General features: G+C 37.8%; 1 protein-coding gene across 2 annotated transcripts in view; it reads right to left on the bottom strand.

The window, feature by feature from the left end:
* The window catches only part of LOC131160112 (nicastrin), a 92,325-nt gene that overhangs the window by 35,112 nt on the left and 36,504 nt on the right, over positions 1-20,709 (bottom strand). For both annotated transcript variants that reach the window (XM_058115455.1, XM_058115454.1), the window contains exons 7-10: positions 10,166-10,237; positions 9,970-10,043; positions 2,631-2,763; positions 2,468-2,539 (exon numbers count right to left, since the gene is read on the bottom strand). In XM_058115455.1, coding sequence (XP_057971438.1) covers positions 2,468-2,539; positions 2,631-2,763; positions 9,970-10,043; positions 10,166-10,237 — 351 coding nt within the window. The remainder of the gene's footprint in view (positions 1-2,467; positions 2,540-2,630; positions 2,764-9,969; positions 10,044-10,165; positions 10,238-20,709) is intronic.

Genomic DNA, 20,709 nt, shown 5'->3' with positions numbered 1-20,709 from the left:
CATTTGTGATTTTATAAAATATATCATCTCACCTGAAAATCAGAGTGGACGTAGGTGCTCGTGAAGGAGACTGAACCATTATAAAAGAGTCTAAGCATTTCTCTCCCTACAATCATACATTACTTATTATTTGATTGAATTAATTGCTCAATTTTGTTTGTGCATATTTCATACATTATCTTGGGTTATTGAAGCATATAGGGTGAGTTGTGAGTGAACATAAACTTATTCTTATCTAAGCTTCTGCAACGCATTTACTAGAATATACGTACTAGACTATTACTCATCAAGAGTTAGATAAAAGGAGCAAGTGTCATAAAAATTAGAAAAAGACCAAATTCACCCCCCCACCCCTTTCTTGGGTTTCCTATGGGACCAACAATAAGGATAGTGAGCTCATCAACCTCCCTTTAGTTGAGATTCCTAAAGAAATGGAAATCCAAGACGAATATCCACCCCACCCCACCCCCCGGGGGGGTGGGCGCAAATAAATGAAAGAGCTGATGGGAGCATTATGAAGTAATAAAAGCTTAAATAAACAAGGAACATCTAGCTCCAACAAAGACTCTCCCACCCACACATCCTCCCAGAAATGAAATTTTTGCTGTTACCCACTTTGAACCAGATAATGGGAAAGAACTAACTAGCAACCTCTGACACAAATTTCCATGGACACGCATGAGAGAGAATGCCACTGCTCTCCTTCTCCCACCCATTCCATTTGATCCCGTACTTGCTGTTAATCACCTTATACAATAGGGAATCAACTTCTAGAGGGAACCTCCAAAGCCACTTGCCTATAAGGGACATTCCCAATGCCTACACCCTCTCAGACTTAGGTCTGCTACATCTGCAAACCACATCCCAGCTAACCAAATGGACTCTCCTACCCTCCCTAAGACTTGATCAAAGGAAATCTCTCATCAACCTCTCTAATGATAGAGCGACTTTCAGGGTGATTCTAAACAAAGAGAGGTAATAAATAGGATGTTGAAGCAACTGCTTGTGTACAATTATATTTCATAATTTTTTTACTGCCCTGACCTATTTTCTTTGTTACCTTAGTATTGTCCTAACAACGCCGTCTTACTTGCTCTTGCATCCAGCAGTCTATGCAAAAAATGTCTAAAGCCCAAACCATCATAAAAGCTTTTTATCATATCTCGTCTTCAAACAGTGTAACCCCTAACCTATCCTGTATGCAATCATTTCTTGTTCAGTCCTCTTTCACTGCTCATACACCATACCACTCTCACATCTATACACATTCTTCGAGTTCAAAGATGCATTTTTTTATATTGCCCAATGACATATATAACATGGACGATAGTCTTACCATGTCCTAAAAAATATTTCTTTCAATATTACACTAATACTAGGCATAGTACTCCAAAATCATTTCACTTTATTCTATGCAATATATCCTCCTCAAGGGACAAAAAACAATTATGTTTAGGCATTGACCATTAATAACAATTATTCCACTTACTAGCCTACCGTTACTAAACTTACATTGCATACATTTTTTCATAATCCTACATTCCTACTCACCCTAAAACCTTCTCATTCTAGAGTTTCCCTCCAAAGTTTTATCTTGGAAATGACATCTATTATTGTCTCGTCCAGTAAAATTGTAATACATGAAAAACAATTCTATTTGGATAAATGAAGTGCCAATTGATTTGAGTAAAGTTCTGCAAATGAAACTCTGTAAATTTTTTGACAACCTTAAGCAAGAAGAAAGGTAATGGCATTTTTTAAATTTCAAATGATTGTCAGAAGAAGTTAAAATTTTGTTTTAACATTATCAAGCTTATTCATTCACGTTTCTGCACCCAGCACTTCCCCTCAACCAACCAAGAAATGTTGATTCTATTCACTCATTCCACTTGCTCATTTACAAACTTTGGAGGAATATTTGAATAGTGTTGTAATGGAAGTGTCAAAGATACAAATTGCATAAAATGATTTGAAAAAAAAAAAAAAAACTAAAAGATTATTGTGGTCTCAAAACTTGACCGAACCCAAGCATGCTTCCTTACTTCTTGGGCAAATCCTTCCCACTTTACTTATTGGAATAAGGTCGGTCTTTAACGCAACCCAAGTGGCATGAGCTCAATCAACCTGATAAACCTCAGCTATCTCTCTATGCCAAAAATTTTCCTTTGCTTCTCTCTTTAGTCACATGCTCATATTCTTCATTCATGTTTTCATATCTTTTCAAGGAAAATGCTTCAACCTATAAATTCAGACTCTGTCAAAGCTTTCAACACCACATCAGAACACTACCTTTATTCCTGAAATTAAGCAAATTATAGCAACTACAGAATTTTGGTGCTATATTAGTAATTAACCGATTAACAGAAAACTTATCAAAGAAATTGGGTTTTAACTTTTAAGATACCAACTCTAGAATATAACCATATAAGGACAGACAAAAAGTGCAATATGTTAATCTCATGCGCACCTGTTTTCCAAGACCATTCAAACCATTGACATGAGAAAGTGCATCAACAGCTGCCAGCAGTGATATAAGTCCCTAAACAGCATTCTAAATATAAGTGTCTAATATTATATAAAACTTTGAAGTGTCACAATTAAATAAATTGCCTCAAGAAACTTGAACTTACAGATATAGGAGACTCTGCGCCAAGACTTTTGTCACGAAAAAATGAAGCAGAATCCATAGATGCCACTGTTAATATGATAGGCTTGCGCTGCTCCGAGGATGAAATATTAATTGGTGGAAGTGATGACCAAACACTGCCCTCCACAATCAAGACACATTGAACTAAAAATCAGTGTGAAAGAAAATGAATATAGATTAATAAATGAAAGCGATTGCCCTTGAGGTCAGCTCAGCTGTCGGAGATCCAGAGTTAATACAAGGAAGTGATGGCCAAACGCAGCCCCATCATATTCAACATGCACAAAAATAAAAATCAACATGAAACCCAAAAAAAAAAGAGAAAAAACTTAGATAAATAGAAGTAACTCATCCAAAATTCCAGCGGTTCAAAGGCCTTTAGGAAATAAATACCACAACTGATCCCATCTTTTAAAAAGTGATTCCAAGGGTCATGAATCAAATATAGAACTTGAGTACAATTTCTCTTAACGATTCACATATTTGCCGATGATATTTAAACCTTTTCCAGATAGCACAGTTGCACCAAAACAGACACCATGGTCAATGTCCATTTTTCAGGCTCAAATTATAGTCTTAAACCCAGCCTGACCAGGTTGTTTTGACCAGGTCAGACCAAACCTGATTCATTTATCTGTACAAGTCAAGCACAAAACTAGGAAATTCATTGATCAAGGGTCAACCGGGCCAACCCAGGCTCACTCAACTTGACCTGACAGGTTGGTACTCGCTAAGAGTTAACCTGGTCCACTCACATTAAAAAAGTTGAAGGGAAAATGTGTGTTGAAAGATTTAAACCTCACATCAACTGCAAAGAAATGTAATGATTCAACTGGGTGCATTGACATGTCTTTTACATAGTTGAACGTTTGAACAATATAATATACTTCCAAAGAAAATATTTTCGAAGTTCTGTCCATATGCAATGATAGTAAAATTAAGAAATCATATATGTGTACATTATTCTCTATAAAAAAAATTATTTTATGACATATTTTGTATATTCAAAGAAAAATTATATAAGTTAAGCAGAATAAGTTGTAATGTAAAATGAAGTATTGGTTTATATAAGTAATCTACAAATTAATTGTAAAACGTAATATTTCAGCATATAAATTTTAAAAAAAATCTATATAATTTTTTCTTTTAAAAAAATTACACTGATCTGACCAAATTGACCCAGCTGAATAACTTTAGCAGGTTAATGTTTGGGCTATGTTTCGTTATATTTCTCAAGTTTTCACAATCTTGGAGAAGATATATTCTAGAATCATCCAAAGTTGGTACGTCGCCATGCTTGTTTTCAGGTTTAAAAGGAGGTGGAGGAAACTTGATTCGTCAACTAAGTTTATATGGAATTTTCACTACCTTCCAAGATTAGCCTCTGAATTTAATGGCAATACTCTACAAACTTTCCATAAATCAAGGAAAAGCATTTGACTAAAAGAAGTTGGTGCAAATAACAACTTAAATTGGTGCACCATCTATTTCTTCCAGACCCCTTTCCTTCTTCTTACAAATTGTAGTGGGGCGTTGCTTGTGATTCGTCCAGAGTTGGGATGACACTGCTTAGAGAGATAATGGACCACAACTATTAGTCAGTACCAAGATGCAATGATCCTCCCCAAGAGCAGCCAAAGCAGGAAGAATGGAAGCTGTTATTGACGAGAAATAATCTAATCATTCTAGATGCTTTTTCATTTAATGATCATGATTTAGCAATGAAATCATCAATCTTGATTTGCTCTCTAATACTAGATGCACTTCAGGTACTACAGACTTCAAAGGGAGAAAATCATCCTTCCTGTGTCCAGAGGAAAAGAAATGTGGATGGCTTCTGGTGCAACTTGATGTATTCTAGTCTGGTCCATTGGATAATAGGAATAATCCTTGGGATAAACACCTAAGATCAGCTGGGTTTATGTCCTTCTGCAATTGGTGGAGAATAAAATTGGTAGATTCCTCTGTTAGGAGAAGTTTGAAGAATCAGGATTTAGGAGGGATACAAGGCTCTTCGTATTCTAGATGACTTCTTTCAGGCCTTGAAGATAATGACGAAGACTGATACAAAGCCGAATCTTCCACGCTCCTCAGACCCTCAATCAACATTATTCACACTTCCCTCAAAACTGAAATTTTCTCTCAATCAACAATATTCATCTTCAATCCTCCATTATCGTGTAGCAACCAACATCTTGTCCTCACTCATGGTACCACCATCACAAGCCAAACCTCAATCAGCCAATTGTTGCAAGCCAAAGCTTGATCAGCAACAAGAATCTCTCGCCCATTCCCCTTCCTTGCAAGCAACCTGCTCAATTGCCTAAAACTACCAATGCCATCAACTTTTTTCCTAGTCCCCAAAAATCAACCATTTGACCCTCACCATTTGTTTGGATAGACTATTTCTTAGGCATCAAGATAACAAAGTGCATTTGGGTGATAGTTCATAAAGTAATATGCATGATTAGAAACTGTAGAATTATTAGATATCTGTCAGCCTTTATTAGAGGCTGATCTTTAGGAGATTTACAACTAACAAATCATTTTGGCTCCATGATCCTAGGGGATTTGGGTAGCATGTTACCCGATTTTGTAGATATAGTTTATCCTATTTTACTACATTCCATTTTAAATGGGATATTCTATTTTCAATAGGTTGTAGATATCCCTAGTAATTAGATGAGAATTATCATCTATTTAAAGGTAATGTAATCCTTTTTGTAAGTCAATGAAAATTTAGTTTTCTATTCCACATTTCAACATGGTATCAAAGCATCCTCTGAGCCCTAATCTTCCCATATGACCAAATACGGTATAGCCACCGGGAGACGCGACTCCACCTCTTCAGTCTCAAATGTCACCACCAATTAGGAAGCCATGGTCTCAGGCAACAACAACAGTGACATTAGACCAAAGAAAGGGAGGCTGTGGTGTGACCATTATCAACGTCCTAGTCACACCAAAGACACCTGTTGGAAAATCCACTGTAAACCCGCAGATTGGAAACCTTCCCGCTTTGCCAACGACAGAGAAGGATGGGGAAATTTCGTCTTGGTAGATGAAAAACCAACACCACCCAAGCCCAGTCTCTTCAGCAAGGAGCAACTAGAATTATTGCAGAAAATGTTCAGCCAATCTTCAGAAGCCACTACTATTGTGGTTGGTACTAGTTCTTTGGCACACAAAGGTAATTTTTTAAGTGCTCTTATTGTTAAAAAGGAGAAGTTAGGTCCATGGATTATAGACTCGAAAGCATCGGACCATATGACCGGAGATGGAAAATTTTTTTCTACTTATATTAGGTCCATGGATTATAGACTCGAAAGCATCAGACCATACGACCGGAGATGGAAAAATTTTTTCTACTTATAGTCGCATCAGACCATATGACCAGAGATGGAAAATTTTTTTCTATTATAGTCGCTGTTATGAAAATTTAACAGTCAAGATAGCAGATGGTTCACTCAAAGGTTGTTAGTACAGGTTCTGTTAAAACTTCAGAGAACCTAACACTCAACTCAGTTCTATTAGTGCCAAATTTGGATTGCAATTTACTGTCTGTTAGTAAACTCACTCGGGATCTCAATTGTGTTACTAATTTTTTCCAAATATGTGTGAATTTTAGGTTTTGGATTCGGGGAAGACGATTGGCAGTGTTAAGATGTGTTCGGGGCTCTATCTTCTCAAGGTTAATGATCCTCTGCAAGGAACAACTCACAAATCCAATTGTTTAGTGTCTAGAAGTCAAAGTTACTTTTCTATCATTCGTTCTAATAATTATAGTGCAATTATGTTGTGGCACTATAGGTTAGGACATCCAAATTTCTTGGATCTCGAGAAACTCTTTCCTTCATTATTCAATAATAAAAATCCAAATGATTTTCAGTGTAGGATGTGTCAATTTTCAAAACATGTTCGCATCTCTTATCCCAACCGACCCTACAAAGCATCCCAACCCTTTTCAATGATTCATAGTGATACGTGGGGACCATCTAGAATCAAGAATATTATTGGATCTCTTGTTGGTTTATATATTTTATAGATGATGACACTGGACTTACCTGGATATTCCTCATGAAAGAAAAGTCAGAGGCAGGTCAGATTTTCAAAAGTTTTAACACCATGATCCAAACATAACTCCAAGCAAAAATACAAATTGTGAAAATTGATAATGCCAAAGAATATTTCAAATCCATTTTTGATGATTATCTCTTGAGTCAAGGTATAATATACCAAAGTTCTTGTGTCGACACTCCTCAGCAAAATGGAATTGCCGAAAGAAAGAACCGGCACCTACTATATGTTGCCCACCCCCTCATGTTCTCTACACATGTACTGAAACACTTTTGGGGTGGAGTCATTCTCCCTGCAGCCTACCTCATAAACAAGATGCCCTCTCGCGTTCTCAAATTTCAAACTCCCTGTCAAACTCTACTTCAATCCATTCCCAATACTCAACTCATCTCCACTAGTCCCTTCAAAGTATTCGGGAGCTTAGCTTTTGTTTATGTTCATAGTCAACACCGGGGTAAACTTGATCCTAGAGCCCTTAAGTCCATTTTTATCAGATACTCTCCAAACCAAAAGGGTTATAAATGCTATTCACCAGCTACTAAAAGATACTATCACTCCACAGATGTCACCTTTTTTAAGCAACAACCATATTACCCCAAATCTAAAATTCAAGGGGAGATTACATAGGAATTCCAGCTTTGGGATAACGAAGAGTTATCTCACCCTTCTTCTGATTTTGGCCCTTCCCACCTATCACAAATTTCTGAATCTATTTCAACTACTGACCCCATTTCTCCTTCACATCCCTTAGAATTTCCCGTGAAATATCAGCATCTAAACACTATTCAACCAACAAGAAATGATGAGTTGATTACCTATTCACAGAGAAGAAGGAACCAAAAGGAGTTAGAACAGCAAGCATCCCTTGAGCAAATCCAAGAGTTTGATCCGAGCCCTAGATCAAGTGAAAATACACCAGGTAACTCTAATCCCAAGATTTCCCATAATGAGTTAACTAATGATGATAGTTATTGTCCTATTGCTGTGAGAAAAGGTGTGAGATCATGCACAAAACAGCCAATATACGCTTTTGTGTTATATTAGGGGCTGTCATCGAATTTTGGATCTTTTGTTGCCAACGTTCAAAAATTCTAGAATCCTAATAACATACAAGGGGCTCTCGGTACACCTGAATGGAAGTCTGCTATCTGGGAAGAAATCAATGCACTAGAAAAGAATGGAACATGGGAGATCACAGAATTACCAACTGGAAAACGTCCAATAGGTTGCAAATGGATATTTACTGTGAACTACAATGAAGATGGAAGTGTTAACCGATTCAAAGCTCGGATGGTAGCAAGGGGATTCACTCATCATATGGAATCGAATACGAAGAGATATTTGCCCCTATAGCCTAGTTAAATACAGTGCAGGTCCTCTTATCTTTGGCAGCAAATTTAGACTTCACCAACTAGATGTCAAGAATGCCTTCCTCAATGGAGACGTAGCTGAAGAAGTCTACATGGAAATTCCTCTTGGATTTGAGACACAAGCTACACACAACAAAGTCTACAAACTCAGAACACCTTTATAGGCTCAAGCAATCCCCAAGAGCCTGGTTCGAGAGATTCACAAAGGTAGTCAGGAGGTATGGCTATTCTCAATGTCAATCAGATCATACACTATTTGTTAATGAAGGAAAAATTTCTATCCTCATTGTATATCCGAACGACATCATTCTACCAGGAGATTATGAAGAGGAAATGACTAATCTCAAAAGTCTTCTAGCTAAAGAATTTGAAATCAAGGACTTTGGGAATCTCAAATACTTCCTAGGCATGGAAGTGGCACAGTCAAGGAATGGAATCTGTCTCCCAAAGGAAATATGTTTTGGATCTTTTGAAAGAGACTGAGATGCTTGGATGCAAGCGAGCAGATACTCCTAAGGATTCAACAACCAAGCGAGCAGATACTCCTAAGGATTCAACAACCAAACTAGGAGCCAAGGAAGACAATGTAACAGTGGATAAAGGCCGATATCAAAGACTAGTTGGAAAACTTATATATTTGTCTCACACCCGACCTGATATTGGCTTCTTTGTCAATATGGTGAGTCAATTCATGAACAATCCCAATGAAGAACATATGGAGGCAGTTTATGGATTCCTACGATATTTGAAGCTAACACTAGGTAAAGGATTGGTTTTTGAGAAGAATCAAAGAAGAGATTTAGAAGTATTCAATGATGCGGATTAAGCAGGATCAATACATGATCAAAGGTCAACTTCTGGGTACTGCACATATGTGTGGGGAAACCTAGTTACATGGCGAAGTAAGAAGCAATGAGTTGTGTCAAGAAGCAGTGCAGAAGCTGACTTCAGAGCAATGGCACACGACAGCTGTGAACAAATATGGCTAAGAAGGCTTCTAAAGGAATTAAAGATTTCAGGTGAAGAACCCATGAAGATGCTCTGTGACAATCAGTCAGCCATTAGCGTTGCAAAGAACCCAGTGCATCATGGTAGAACAAAACACATGGAGATTGATCGACATTTCATAAAAGAAAAAATAGAGAAAGGAATAATCAAGATGTTGTATGTGCCTACATGTCTCTAAACAGCCGATATCCTAACCAAGGCTCTGCCAAGAAAGAATTTTGATGATTTGAGTTCCAAGTTGGGCCTAATCAATATTTACAGCCCAACTTGATTGGGAGTGTAGAATTATTAGATATCTGTCAGCCTTTATTAGAGGCTGATCTTTAGGAGATTTACTGCTAACAAATTAGTTGATTTGTTAGCTATTTTTGGTTTCACGATCCTAGGGGATTTGGGTAGCATGTCACCTGATTTTGTAGATAGTGTTTCCTATTTTACTGCTTTCCATTTTCAATAAGATATTCTATTTTCAGTAGGTTGTAAATATCCCTAGTAATTAGATGAGAATTATCATCTATTTAAGGGGAATGTAATATTTTTCATAAGTTAGTGGAATGTTCAGTTTTCTTTTCCGCATTTCAACAGAAACTATAAATTCCCAACAAACGGTCTTCTTTTTTATTGGAAGGTAGCAAAGAAAATTTAGTAAAAAGGAGAGAAGAGATGGGTAAAAGCTTAAAAGCTAAAGGAGATGATATATACTCATAAACAAAGCCAAAGGGAAAAAGAAAGAAGAAAAGACTACTTATTCAAGGAACCCTTCTTCAAGACTACCATCATAGTTAATCAGCAAGCTAAAATAATTAAAATTATAAAATAAAGAAAATAAACAGAGTCAAGAAAATCACCAATTCCTGGAAAACGCACCTATATCCGCCTAGTGGAAGGCAAGTTTCTTCTTTCAAACAAGATTCTGAATCGTGAGTTCCAGATTTTGTTGTCTAATCAAGGCCAGGTGTATTATATATCAATAAAAAGTAAATCACATGAACTGTCTAAAAAGTTACAAAAATAATCATTAAAATGCATGAAATAGTCAAGATGCACCAGCAGAGCCTTATACCTCCATCACTAGATGAAACTCAGCCACATTTGTAGTAAAGGTTTTCTTTTTCTTCTCATTCTTTATGGCAGCCTGCATTTTTTGGGTGCACACCAAAAGTCACCATTATAGTCAAGTGAAAAGGCTCTGTAAAAAGCCCACATAATATTTCAGGCTAAATTATTAGGATACTTTCTGCATCCGTTATGGTATGAACATTTGATTATGCTTCAAAGGGCAGTTTGCAACTTCATTTTCTCTTCAATATAAGTATATATGTAAGATAGAATCTCCTTGTCTCTCTTACATGGCATCAGTGCATAAAAAACAAATTTTTTACTTATGTATTTTTCCTTCTTCTTCCTCTTTCTCTCTCAGGAGACTAGTAAGAAAACCCTAGTCACACGAGGGAGGAAATTGCTGATATTAGCAAGGTAAAGTGATGATGTCAGCAATGGGCACTGACATTAAAAAGCTCTAGTTTTCGGTGCCTACCTCTGCTACATGTGGGTGCGAAAATTGGTTTTAGGACTTGAAGGCCTATCATAGGCCATAAACGCTGTTTTTGAGGTATGTTGCAGAAGTGGCTAGATCCTGTTTGTGCAATTGTTAGGTGTCTTTGGGAGCACTTTTGCATGATTAATATTTTCAATTGCTGATCATATTTGGCTGCTGTTTGTATACATCCATTTGGTGGTGATAAATAAACTTCTGCTGTTCAGCGTGCTTTGTTTTGCTATTCTTTGCTGACATACAGCTACAAGTGTCCTGGTGCTCAGGTTCAATGTTGGAAGTGCTTGGTTTGGAGCTACTGTTTTCCCAATATAGTGCCGGACAATAGCCTATGGAATTCTTAGTGGTTTGTAGGCTGTTTTCATGAATCAAGGATTGAGGGCTTGATGGCTACTTGATTTAATTCTTGAATTGCTGGTATCTGTGATATGGTGGTTATATAATCTGGTTATTTGATTGGTGGTTTTGTGATTTGCATGATGTATTGCAGTGATTTTTGTCGCGGTGATTTGGTTAGGTGAAACTTTTGTTGGTTGGTTGATTCAGTGCAATGATATTGATGACTACATCTAGTGACCGCAATGTAAGAGTGTAACCAACTCAAAGATGATCCTTTTTTCTTGAGGGGGGTGCTGGATGTGGGCAGGGATAAACAAAGAAATTTCATCAAGAGGGAAAAGAAAATACAAAGCTTAGTATAAGATATCCCCCAAAAAAAACAAAAAGGAAAATAAAAAGAACAATAAGACACAAATCACATCAAAATAGCCTGACAAAAAGACTTTAAGCCACCTTCCAAATCCCCCTAAAGCAACCAGCAGAAAAATCCCAAAGAGATGCCAAAAACCAGGTTCTATCCCAAAGTAATTAAAACAATAAATCTTTTCCAAGAAAAAATATATGAATTCCTTTCCAATCAAATTCTCCACAGAACAGAAAAAACCACACATCTCCATAGTCTACTATCAAGGGAAAAAGACTGGGACAAACCAATCAATATAAAAGAAATTTAAAAGAAAACTTCCTAGAAGCATCCACGACTATGGAGAATTTGATAGGTGAACAGTCTCCAACAAAGAAAGGAATGACAAAAGATAATCATCCCAATCATAAAGATTTTGATGAACATGGAGACCCAAGAAATAGAATAACTGACAATTAACTTAAAAGGAGGAGTACATGGGTTATGGAGAATAGGAAGAAGAAAGACAAAAAGAACCTTCATCATCCAAGCATCCTGCCAAAAGAAAAAAAGAGAACCGTTCTCCATTTTATACTTGGTGAAATGGAAGAACAATGAATATAACTGTGAAATAAACCTCCAAGGTCTCTCAACAGTTCTGATCCCCATACTAGCACCCTCCCCCCCCCCCCCCCCAACATTCTCCTTAAAGCTAAATTTACTTTCAATCAATGCCGAAGGGAGTTCACCTCTAATGGAAACCACCACATCTATTCCCCTACCAAACCACTGTTCTTACACCATGTTTTGTACGCAAAAAAAAAGTCTATTCTAGGAATAGATTAGTTATAACAGGTTAGATTACTATTAGTTATACAAAAAAATATGTTGATACTTGATACCATAAAGCAAGAATTTTTTTTTAAGTTATTGAAAATGCATCAAGGGGATGCCAGCCTGAAATACAAAAAGTCAACCACGCTGAAGGGTGTCATTATATTACAATCATTTACAACAATCCCACTATGCCAGCTCGTAACCGCAGTAGACCACCGCTCTTTGCTGATCTAGAGTGCTGAGGTTGAGTTTTTAAACACTCCTGTTTCCCTCTTTCCAAATGCACCAGAAAATTGTGATAGGAATGAGAGAGCCTTTTTTTCATCTCCTTTGTGTTGCCCAAATCCCTCACCCAGCCCAGAGTTTCCCTCCTACAGAGTTGGCAATAACCCACCATTGTCCAATCAAAGTCAGAGCCATATTCCAAAGATTCCTTGTCCAAGGGCAATGAATGAGGATGTGCTCAACCGATTCTACATCAACCGCGCAAGGGGGCTTCTGTTGGCGACAGAAAATCCCCTTCTCTGCAAGTTATCCAAAGTGAAATCTTACCAAGTGTTGCCTCCCAAGCAAGAAAGGGAACTTTTGTTGGGATAGCTGTCTTCCAAATCCGAGTCCAAGAGGAATTATTGCTGTTTGACTCCAAAGGAAAAAAATTCCTGTCGAAGGATCTAACAGTGACGACCCCCTTCTTATCTAATGTCCAAACTGGATGATTTGTATTATTTTGATGCTGGAAGTTATAAAGATTAACGTATAACACCGTGAGCTGAAGGCCCAGTCTTCCACATTTCCAAGGAAAGGGATCTTCCAAAAGAACCCCTGATATGAGGTTTGGAGGAGCTGACTTATGCACATATATTTGTCACAAGCCAATAAATGGCTGGAAATAAGACATTAAGGGCTTCCTGGTCATGCCACACATCATGCCAAAAATAATTACAGACTTTCCTGATGAATTTCCACGCCCCTACACCATGTGGTCCACTGTCAGCTTGGGAGGTCCAATCATTATGTTCAAGCCCATATTTCATGGAAATAAATTTTTTTTTTTAATATAACAAAAGAAGGGATTTCATTGATAAGAGAAGAATTTACCAAAAGGAGAAAAAGACTTCTCCCATCAAAATTCTGGTAAAATTCCAGAAATCACAAACTAATAAAACAAAACTGGGAAAGAAAAACACAGAATTCAGAACAGAAGATTCTTCCAATCTCACTGAATATCCGAAAAACTAACTCCCTTATAGCAACCGAACCCAGCACAGCATAAAGAAGCCAGGTAATGAATCTTCTCCAGTTCTCCCAAACCAGCTACCAATTTAATTTTCTCCCAGAAAAAATACGTGCATAATGCTCCAACCATAATCCCCACAACACAGCAAAAATACCACATTTTCATTGTGTCATCCTCTACTCCCTTCTACCAAACCCCTCAAAAGAAATAGGCAACAGTTCTTCCACCGACGCCAGACAGACTCAACATTCTCCCATCACACCAAATAAATTATTCCAAATTCTCCAAGCATAGTCACAATGTAAAAATAAATGAGGTGCTGTTTCAGAATTCACATAGCATAACACACATATATATAGAGATGAGGCCTTCAAAGGTCTCCTAAGCTGCAGCAGGTTATTAGTGTTGATTTTATCATGTATAATCAGCCATATAAAAGCCTTAATTTTTGTGGGAGCTTTTGCCTTCCAAATAGATGAATATAGGGGAAAACAAGAATTAGAATGGGTCAAAAACTCAAAAAAGATATACAAGAATATACCCACGAATGACACAAAGCCAACGACCAAGTATCCCTATCCAAAGAAAGATGATAGTTGTTCAAAAACGATAACAAGGATGAAAGTTCAAACAGTTCTCTATTGTTAAGAGGCCTTTTGAATTGAAAATTTCATGAAACCAAAGGGCTATCCGAATCAACCACAAAGAAAGAAATCATACTATCTTTCCTTCAGCACAAACGAAAGAGACAAAAGATGTGACTAGAATATCATTCCCCACCCACAGATCTTTCCAAAATCAAATTCAAGATCCCATCCCCACCACAAATTTAATGTGAGGCATAAACAAGGGATAAATTTTAGAAATAGATCTCCAAGGGCTCTCCAATGAACATCTCAAACTACCACCGGTACCCCAACCATTGTCACCCATCCCATGCTTCTAATCACACTATGCCAAAGGGAGTGATCTTCTAAGGGAAAAATCCATACACTAGCTAAAAGGGTGATGTTTTTAGACATCGAATTTCCAAGACCCAGCCCTCCCTCCACTTTAGACCTACAAACCTCATCCCATCTTGCTAAATGATCCCTAAAACCCCCAACCCCGGACCACAAGGAATCCCTCATGATTTTCTCAATCTTATTAGCAATCCTTACTAGCATTCTAAAAATAGACAAATAATATAAGGGGATACTAGAAAAGCAGGCCTAGATAAGAGTGATGCTGCCCCCTAAGGAAAAAAGAGCTCCCTTCCAACTGGCAAGCCTCTTAGCAACTCTCTCCACTACTGGGTTCCAAAATTCAGCACATCTAGGACTACCCCCAAACGAGACCCCTAGATAAGTTCTTCGGTGTTTTTCGAGTTCACACACTACACACTGAACATCAAGAGACATTTTATTCAAACATAGCGAAGGAAATAAATGACACATGTACTGAAAATTGGGGTGACCCAACCGAGAATGCCATAACATTAGGTCACTATTCTTAGGATAGAGACAAAATTACTTTGACACTGATCACTCATTTTGGCTTCCTCGAAGTAGTAGATTCCCTCATACTCCTTAGCACTACCAATCGTCGTCCTCGATGACAAGTCCTGAAAAACACAATGGGATGAAATAAATTTAGCAGAGCAATTGGACTATTTAGTGAGTTGGTTGACAGACAAAAGATTACAAGATAATTTTGGAACATGAAGAACAGACTCTAAAGTAATCGAGCCAAAAATTCGAATACTCCATTTGCCGGCAACAGGAGCAAGAGACCCGTCAGCAATTTTGACTCTTAGGTTACCAACACATGGGGTATATGATAAGCAAAGGTGATAAGAGTCTGTCATATGGTCAGAGGCTCCAAAATCTATAATCTAGGGTGTATGGTTACGAAAGGTGTATAGGGCTTGTGAGAAATTACCTTTATATGCCAAATTACCAAATGGAGTATTTTTTGGTGTCTAACCTGAGGCTTGGAGGCCAAAAAGCATCTCCATGATTTTCTATAGTTGGTCATGGCTGGAGGTGCTGCTGTTGCCACTTTCAGAATGGTTGCTCGCCACTTGTTGCCTCTTGGGATGAGTCTCTGAACAAGCTTGATAGCCTCTGGTTTTGGTGCTCTGCCATGGTTTCTAATCAGCTAGCTTGCCATGAATCTCCCAACAAGTATCCTTGGAATGGTCTCGCTTTCGGCAATGTTCACACTAGAGATTGCCCTTTGGTTGCTTGAGGTCCCACAGGATACAAATGTTGAGCCGTCTAGTACCGTGGTTGTAGCTTCCTTCAACATGACTTTGCGCCTTGCCTCTTCATGCCTCACTTCAACAAACACTTCTCGAGTGGATAGTGGAGGTCTGCAGCTGAGAATCCTTCCTCATACATCATCTAAATCTCCATTAAGGCCTGCTAGGAAATCAAAAACTCTCTCCTTTTTCAAGGTCTTGTTGAACAGTGCATTGTCCTCAGCACAGTCCCATTCTTCTTCGCTACTTAAATCCAATTCTTGCCATAGTGCCAGCATCTCCATGTAATAGTTTGTCACCTCCCTCTCGCCTTGTTACATCTGCCATAGGTGTGTCTTAGGTTCAAAGACTTGGGAAACATTCTCCTCATCAAAGTAGGTTTCTCAAACTGCATCCCACACCTCTTTTCCTTTGGGCAGGAACATATATGTTTTCCCGATAGTTGGCTTCATGGAGTTGATAAGCCATGAGGTAATCAAGGAATTCTCCGATCTCCATTGACTGAGTGCCACAACATTCGTTGAATCAAGTTTCTTTGAGTCGCCGGTAAGTTACCCAAGCTTTCCTCTACCATCGACTGCGAGTTTCACGGACTGGGCACCATTCTCAAAAATTCTTCCTGTTGAGTTTTTCTGCCGATAGTTGGACAGAAGAGCCATCTAGTACATTCGAACTGATGATGGCATTGGTTCGACTCATTAGAGTCTCTGAGGTTGTCGACTCTCGACTGTTGATGGAGTTGTCCCCCATAGTTAGCTTATTTTAGGAAAAAACCAGCTCTAATACCATGTGGAGAATGAGAATGAACCAATTGTATATTAAATTGTGTATTCTTTACTTACTCGGGTCCCTATTTAACATGTACAAAAAGAATAAAGTATGGAAAAACAGAAGAGGACACAACTTGCAGTTGAGACGTGTAGTTTAGCTGCGGTGGGGGGTCTTAATTTATAGCCTCTGGCTTGTGGCAAGATCTCATGGTAGGTGGCTGTCATTCACCAACCGTGGCCGTCATTCACACTTGTAGGGATTTCCACAAATAGCTATTTTGCGAACCAAACAAGTCATTAGACACCAAATCATTCCCTATCATAGCAGCATTCTTAGAGACCAACTTATTGAGATACACCTTCAAAGTTCATGCTTACACCTACAAACAATCTCCCATCTAACCATATGGTTCCTCTTCTTACCCACACCAAACCAAAGAAAATCTCTCATAATCTACTCTATCATACCTGCTGCCTCAACAGGCATCCTAAACAAAGACAAAGATAGAGTCGAACAGTATGTAGTAGGGCACAACTATTTCTCTCTCAAAGCCATGTTGTTAAAACACCAACTTACAAAGATCCACCCTCATGCTTACGCCCACAGAAAATCTCCCAAGTAACTATATGATTCATCTTCTCAACCACGCTAAACCAAAGAAAATCCCTTGTAATCTCCTCAATCATACCTGCAACCTCAACAGGCATCCAAAACAAAGAAAAAAATAGGGAATAGTAGTGGGATACACCTAAATTAAAGTAACATGGCCTAATAAAGACACTTAACACTGCAGCCAAAACTGGGTCTCAAAAAGCTAAATACGGAGGTTTGATGCCCAAAGCAACACCTAAGTCACAGGACAATCTAAAACTCCACAACCCACTAAGGAAGCAAGTTCAAAAGACCGATCAGACTCAAATTAATTGCAGAATAATTTCAAATCCACCCTCTCAAAAATGTGTAAAAAGTAGCATTCGAAAAAATAAATAAATAAATAAATCCCTATGGTCAAATATAGAAAGGATAGTATCATTCATTTTTATAATTTTTTATAGTGATATCAAATGGCCCCTAACCTTTTTTTATCAGGAAAAAAAATCATATTAATAAAGTATGTACAAAACAGGAGAACAAAGTATCCTCCCAAAAGACAGAAAAACTGAAATAGGAAAACATTAATACAAAACAGCAAGCCACACAATCAAATGAAACAATCAGCAGCAACAGCCCATAAAGAAGCCAAATACTGAATCTAATCCCAAACCAAAACTGAAGAAGTCTTCCTTCCCTTTAAGATGTGGATGTCCCTTTCCATCCACATACCCCACAACACAGCAAACAAACCACAATTCTGAATAGCAGCCTTGTCTTTGCTCCTACCAAAAAAAAAAAAAGGGCCAATATATCCTCCAGAGACTCTGGACAACCACCCCAACTTTCCCCACTAAAACCAAATAATTTGTTCCAAATCCTCCAAGAAAAAGAACAATGCACAAACAAATGAGAGGCAGATTGAGAACTTTCGAAGCAAAGCACACACATCCAGAGATAGTGCCCTATATGGCTTCCTACTCTGCAACAGATTGTTAGTGTTAACTCTATTAAGAGCAACCAACCAAATAAAAGCCTTAATTTTAAAGGGAACTTTGGCCTTCCAAATTATACGATAGAAAAGAAAGGACATATTCTCTTGGGTGAAGAAATCAAAGAAATAAATGCAAGAAAATTTTTTCCTGAATACTCCAGCATCCACTGCTTCACATCCTCCTTATTAGGACAGCAACCCTCCAACAAACTCAACAAAGACACAAGCCCCTCTGCCTCTCTATCAATCAAAGGTCTACAGAAATGAAAATCCAATGAAAATTTCTCTCCGCCAGAAAGAGAAAAAAAAAGAATAGACAGGCCCATTATGTAGTGAAGAAACACAATACAAATGAGGAAATAACATGAAAAGAGCTGAACGCTCCACTCAAGGGTCTTTTCAAAAACTAAAGTGCATCCCATTGCCCACCTCAAGTTTGGTGTTAGGAATAAAATGTGGATAAATCTCCAAGGACTCTCAACAGAAGATCTAAAACCAACATTAGTTTCACAACCCTTTTCTTGAATGCAAATTTACTTTCAACTATTTTATGCCAAAGAGAGTTCTCATCCAAAGAAAATATTTATAACCATTTACTCGTTAAGTCAATGTTTTTAGACACCAATTTCCCAGGACCCACCCAAACCACCTTCTTTTTCTCAACCTACACACCACCTCCCATCTAACCAAATGATCTTTCTTCTCCCCAAACCAGACCAAACAAAGCCTCTCATGATTCTCTCAATAATCCTAGCCAGTGTCAGAAGGCTCAATTGAGGCTCACCTAGGCAAAGCATGCCTAAAACAGCTTGGCTTGATCTAAAATACCGAATTCCAAAAAGGCTAACACATTAAATGCTGAGGCTTACGCATTTTTAAAAAAGCCACACGTTTTGTGCCTTTCTAGCATGGTTTTAAATAAAGGCCGCGACCAATACATAACGCCGTTACGTAACAGTTTTTTGGGTTACCGATACTGTTACACACTGCGAAATTGGTGGGAAGGAAAAATCACGGCCATAACGGCCGTTATAGACCACGACCATTACGTAAAGGCTGCTATGGCTGTTACATAACCTTTACAAGACTGTTACACTAAAAAAATATTTTATTTTTTACTTTTTCTTCTCACTTTTTTTTCTCTCTTTCGTATATCATTCTCAATATACCACGTGGCAAGAGGGGGAAAAGATTATAATGAGGATGACAATGATACAAAATTTACTATTTCTTTAAATACTCACAATAGATGCATTAATTAACAATTTCAAAGTACTAACTTGTTAGGAAATTTTTTTTTTTTTTTTAATATTAGTAATGTGATATTTATGTTCTATATTTTTCAACTTCAACCTTCTTTCTTTTCTAGCTATTTTATATTATATTATTCGTATGTCTTATGTGTCTAATAGATTAATAGTGTATAATGTATTCTGTTTTATTAATTAATTTAGCACACATAAGACTTTATTACAAATAAGAACAATAAGAAGTATAAATACGCACATACACGTAATTTTCTATCAATGGTGGCTTAAAGCAAATGTAAACTTGTTACCCTTACCAAATAACTTAGTTACTCGAACTAAAGGATCCAAAAAACACTAAAACTCTTTCTAAGAATTGCTAAAAGTTTAAAACATGCAAGTACGCTAATATGCACAAGGTTGTGCGTGCTTCAAAAAAATTCATGGCCATTACACCCGCTTCCTGTTATGTAACATCCGCTAATCATGCTTCCTATTACACTCGTTACCGTTACGTTACGCTACCCGCTACTGCGATTTAAAACCATACTTTCTAGTTAGAATTGGTTAAAAAATTTTAACTACATGTTTGTATAAAAGGAATGTCATAATATGAGTTGATATCTAAAACTCTTGAACCTCAACCTTTCCAAAACAACTAAGAGTTGTATCTTAGATCATGAAAATAGTTTGAACTTTGTAATAGTCTGACTATCTCTTGTCAAGATTTATGTCATGCATTCAAGTTAGTAATTTTTGAATGGCCAACATGTAGATCGCAAAGTATATATAATTTTTCTTTTTTTCCAGTGTTTTAAAAGGCATTCTTGAGGCGCACCAGAGGGGTTTTGGGCTTAAAATGCCCTAAGGCGTAAGTGGAAATTCGAAAATCCAAAAAAATCTTATGCCTCAGGGGAGAAGGCGTATGCCTCAGGTGTAAATACTCGCCTCTTATGCCTCAAATGTAAAGGCATACGCATTTTGGGCTACTTGATTTAAAACATAAATTTTAAAAAAAAATGCAAAAAAAAAAAATCCAAAACTCTAAATCTAAACCCTTTCCTCCGAATCTAAAACCCATTTCCTCCAAATCTAAAACCCTTTCCTCCCTCTCTTCGACGAAGCCTCTTCTCTTGACAAAGCTTCTGCTCTCTTGACAAAGACTCCCGTCTTCTCCTCTCTTGACGATTTCTTTCGACGAAGCTTCTGCGCACTCGACGATTCCTCTAGCAACGTCTTCTCCTCTCTCGACGAAGCTTCTTCTCCCTCTCTGATGACTCAACGACTGCCTCCAACGATTCGTCCAAGCTTCTCGTCCATCTCCGACAACTCCACGATTGCTTCCGACTATTCCTCCAAGCTTCTCATCTCTGTCTGACGGGTCGAGGGTCCCTTCCAAGCTTTGATCTGCCTCCGACGACTCCTTCAAGCCTCTCGTCTCTTTGCAACGA

This window comes from Malania oleifera, chromosome 7 (genome assembly GCF_029873635.1).
Source record: "Malania oleifera isolate guangnan ecotype guangnan chromosome 7, ASM2987363v1, whole genome shotgun sequence".
Taxonomy (NCBI): domain Eukaryota; kingdom Viridiplantae; phylum Streptophyta; class Magnoliopsida; order Santalales; family Ximeniaceae; genus Malania; species Malania oleifera.
The sequence above is the reverse complement of the archived record's forward strand: the minus strand, read 5'-3'. Positions and strand labels throughout refer to the sequence as shown.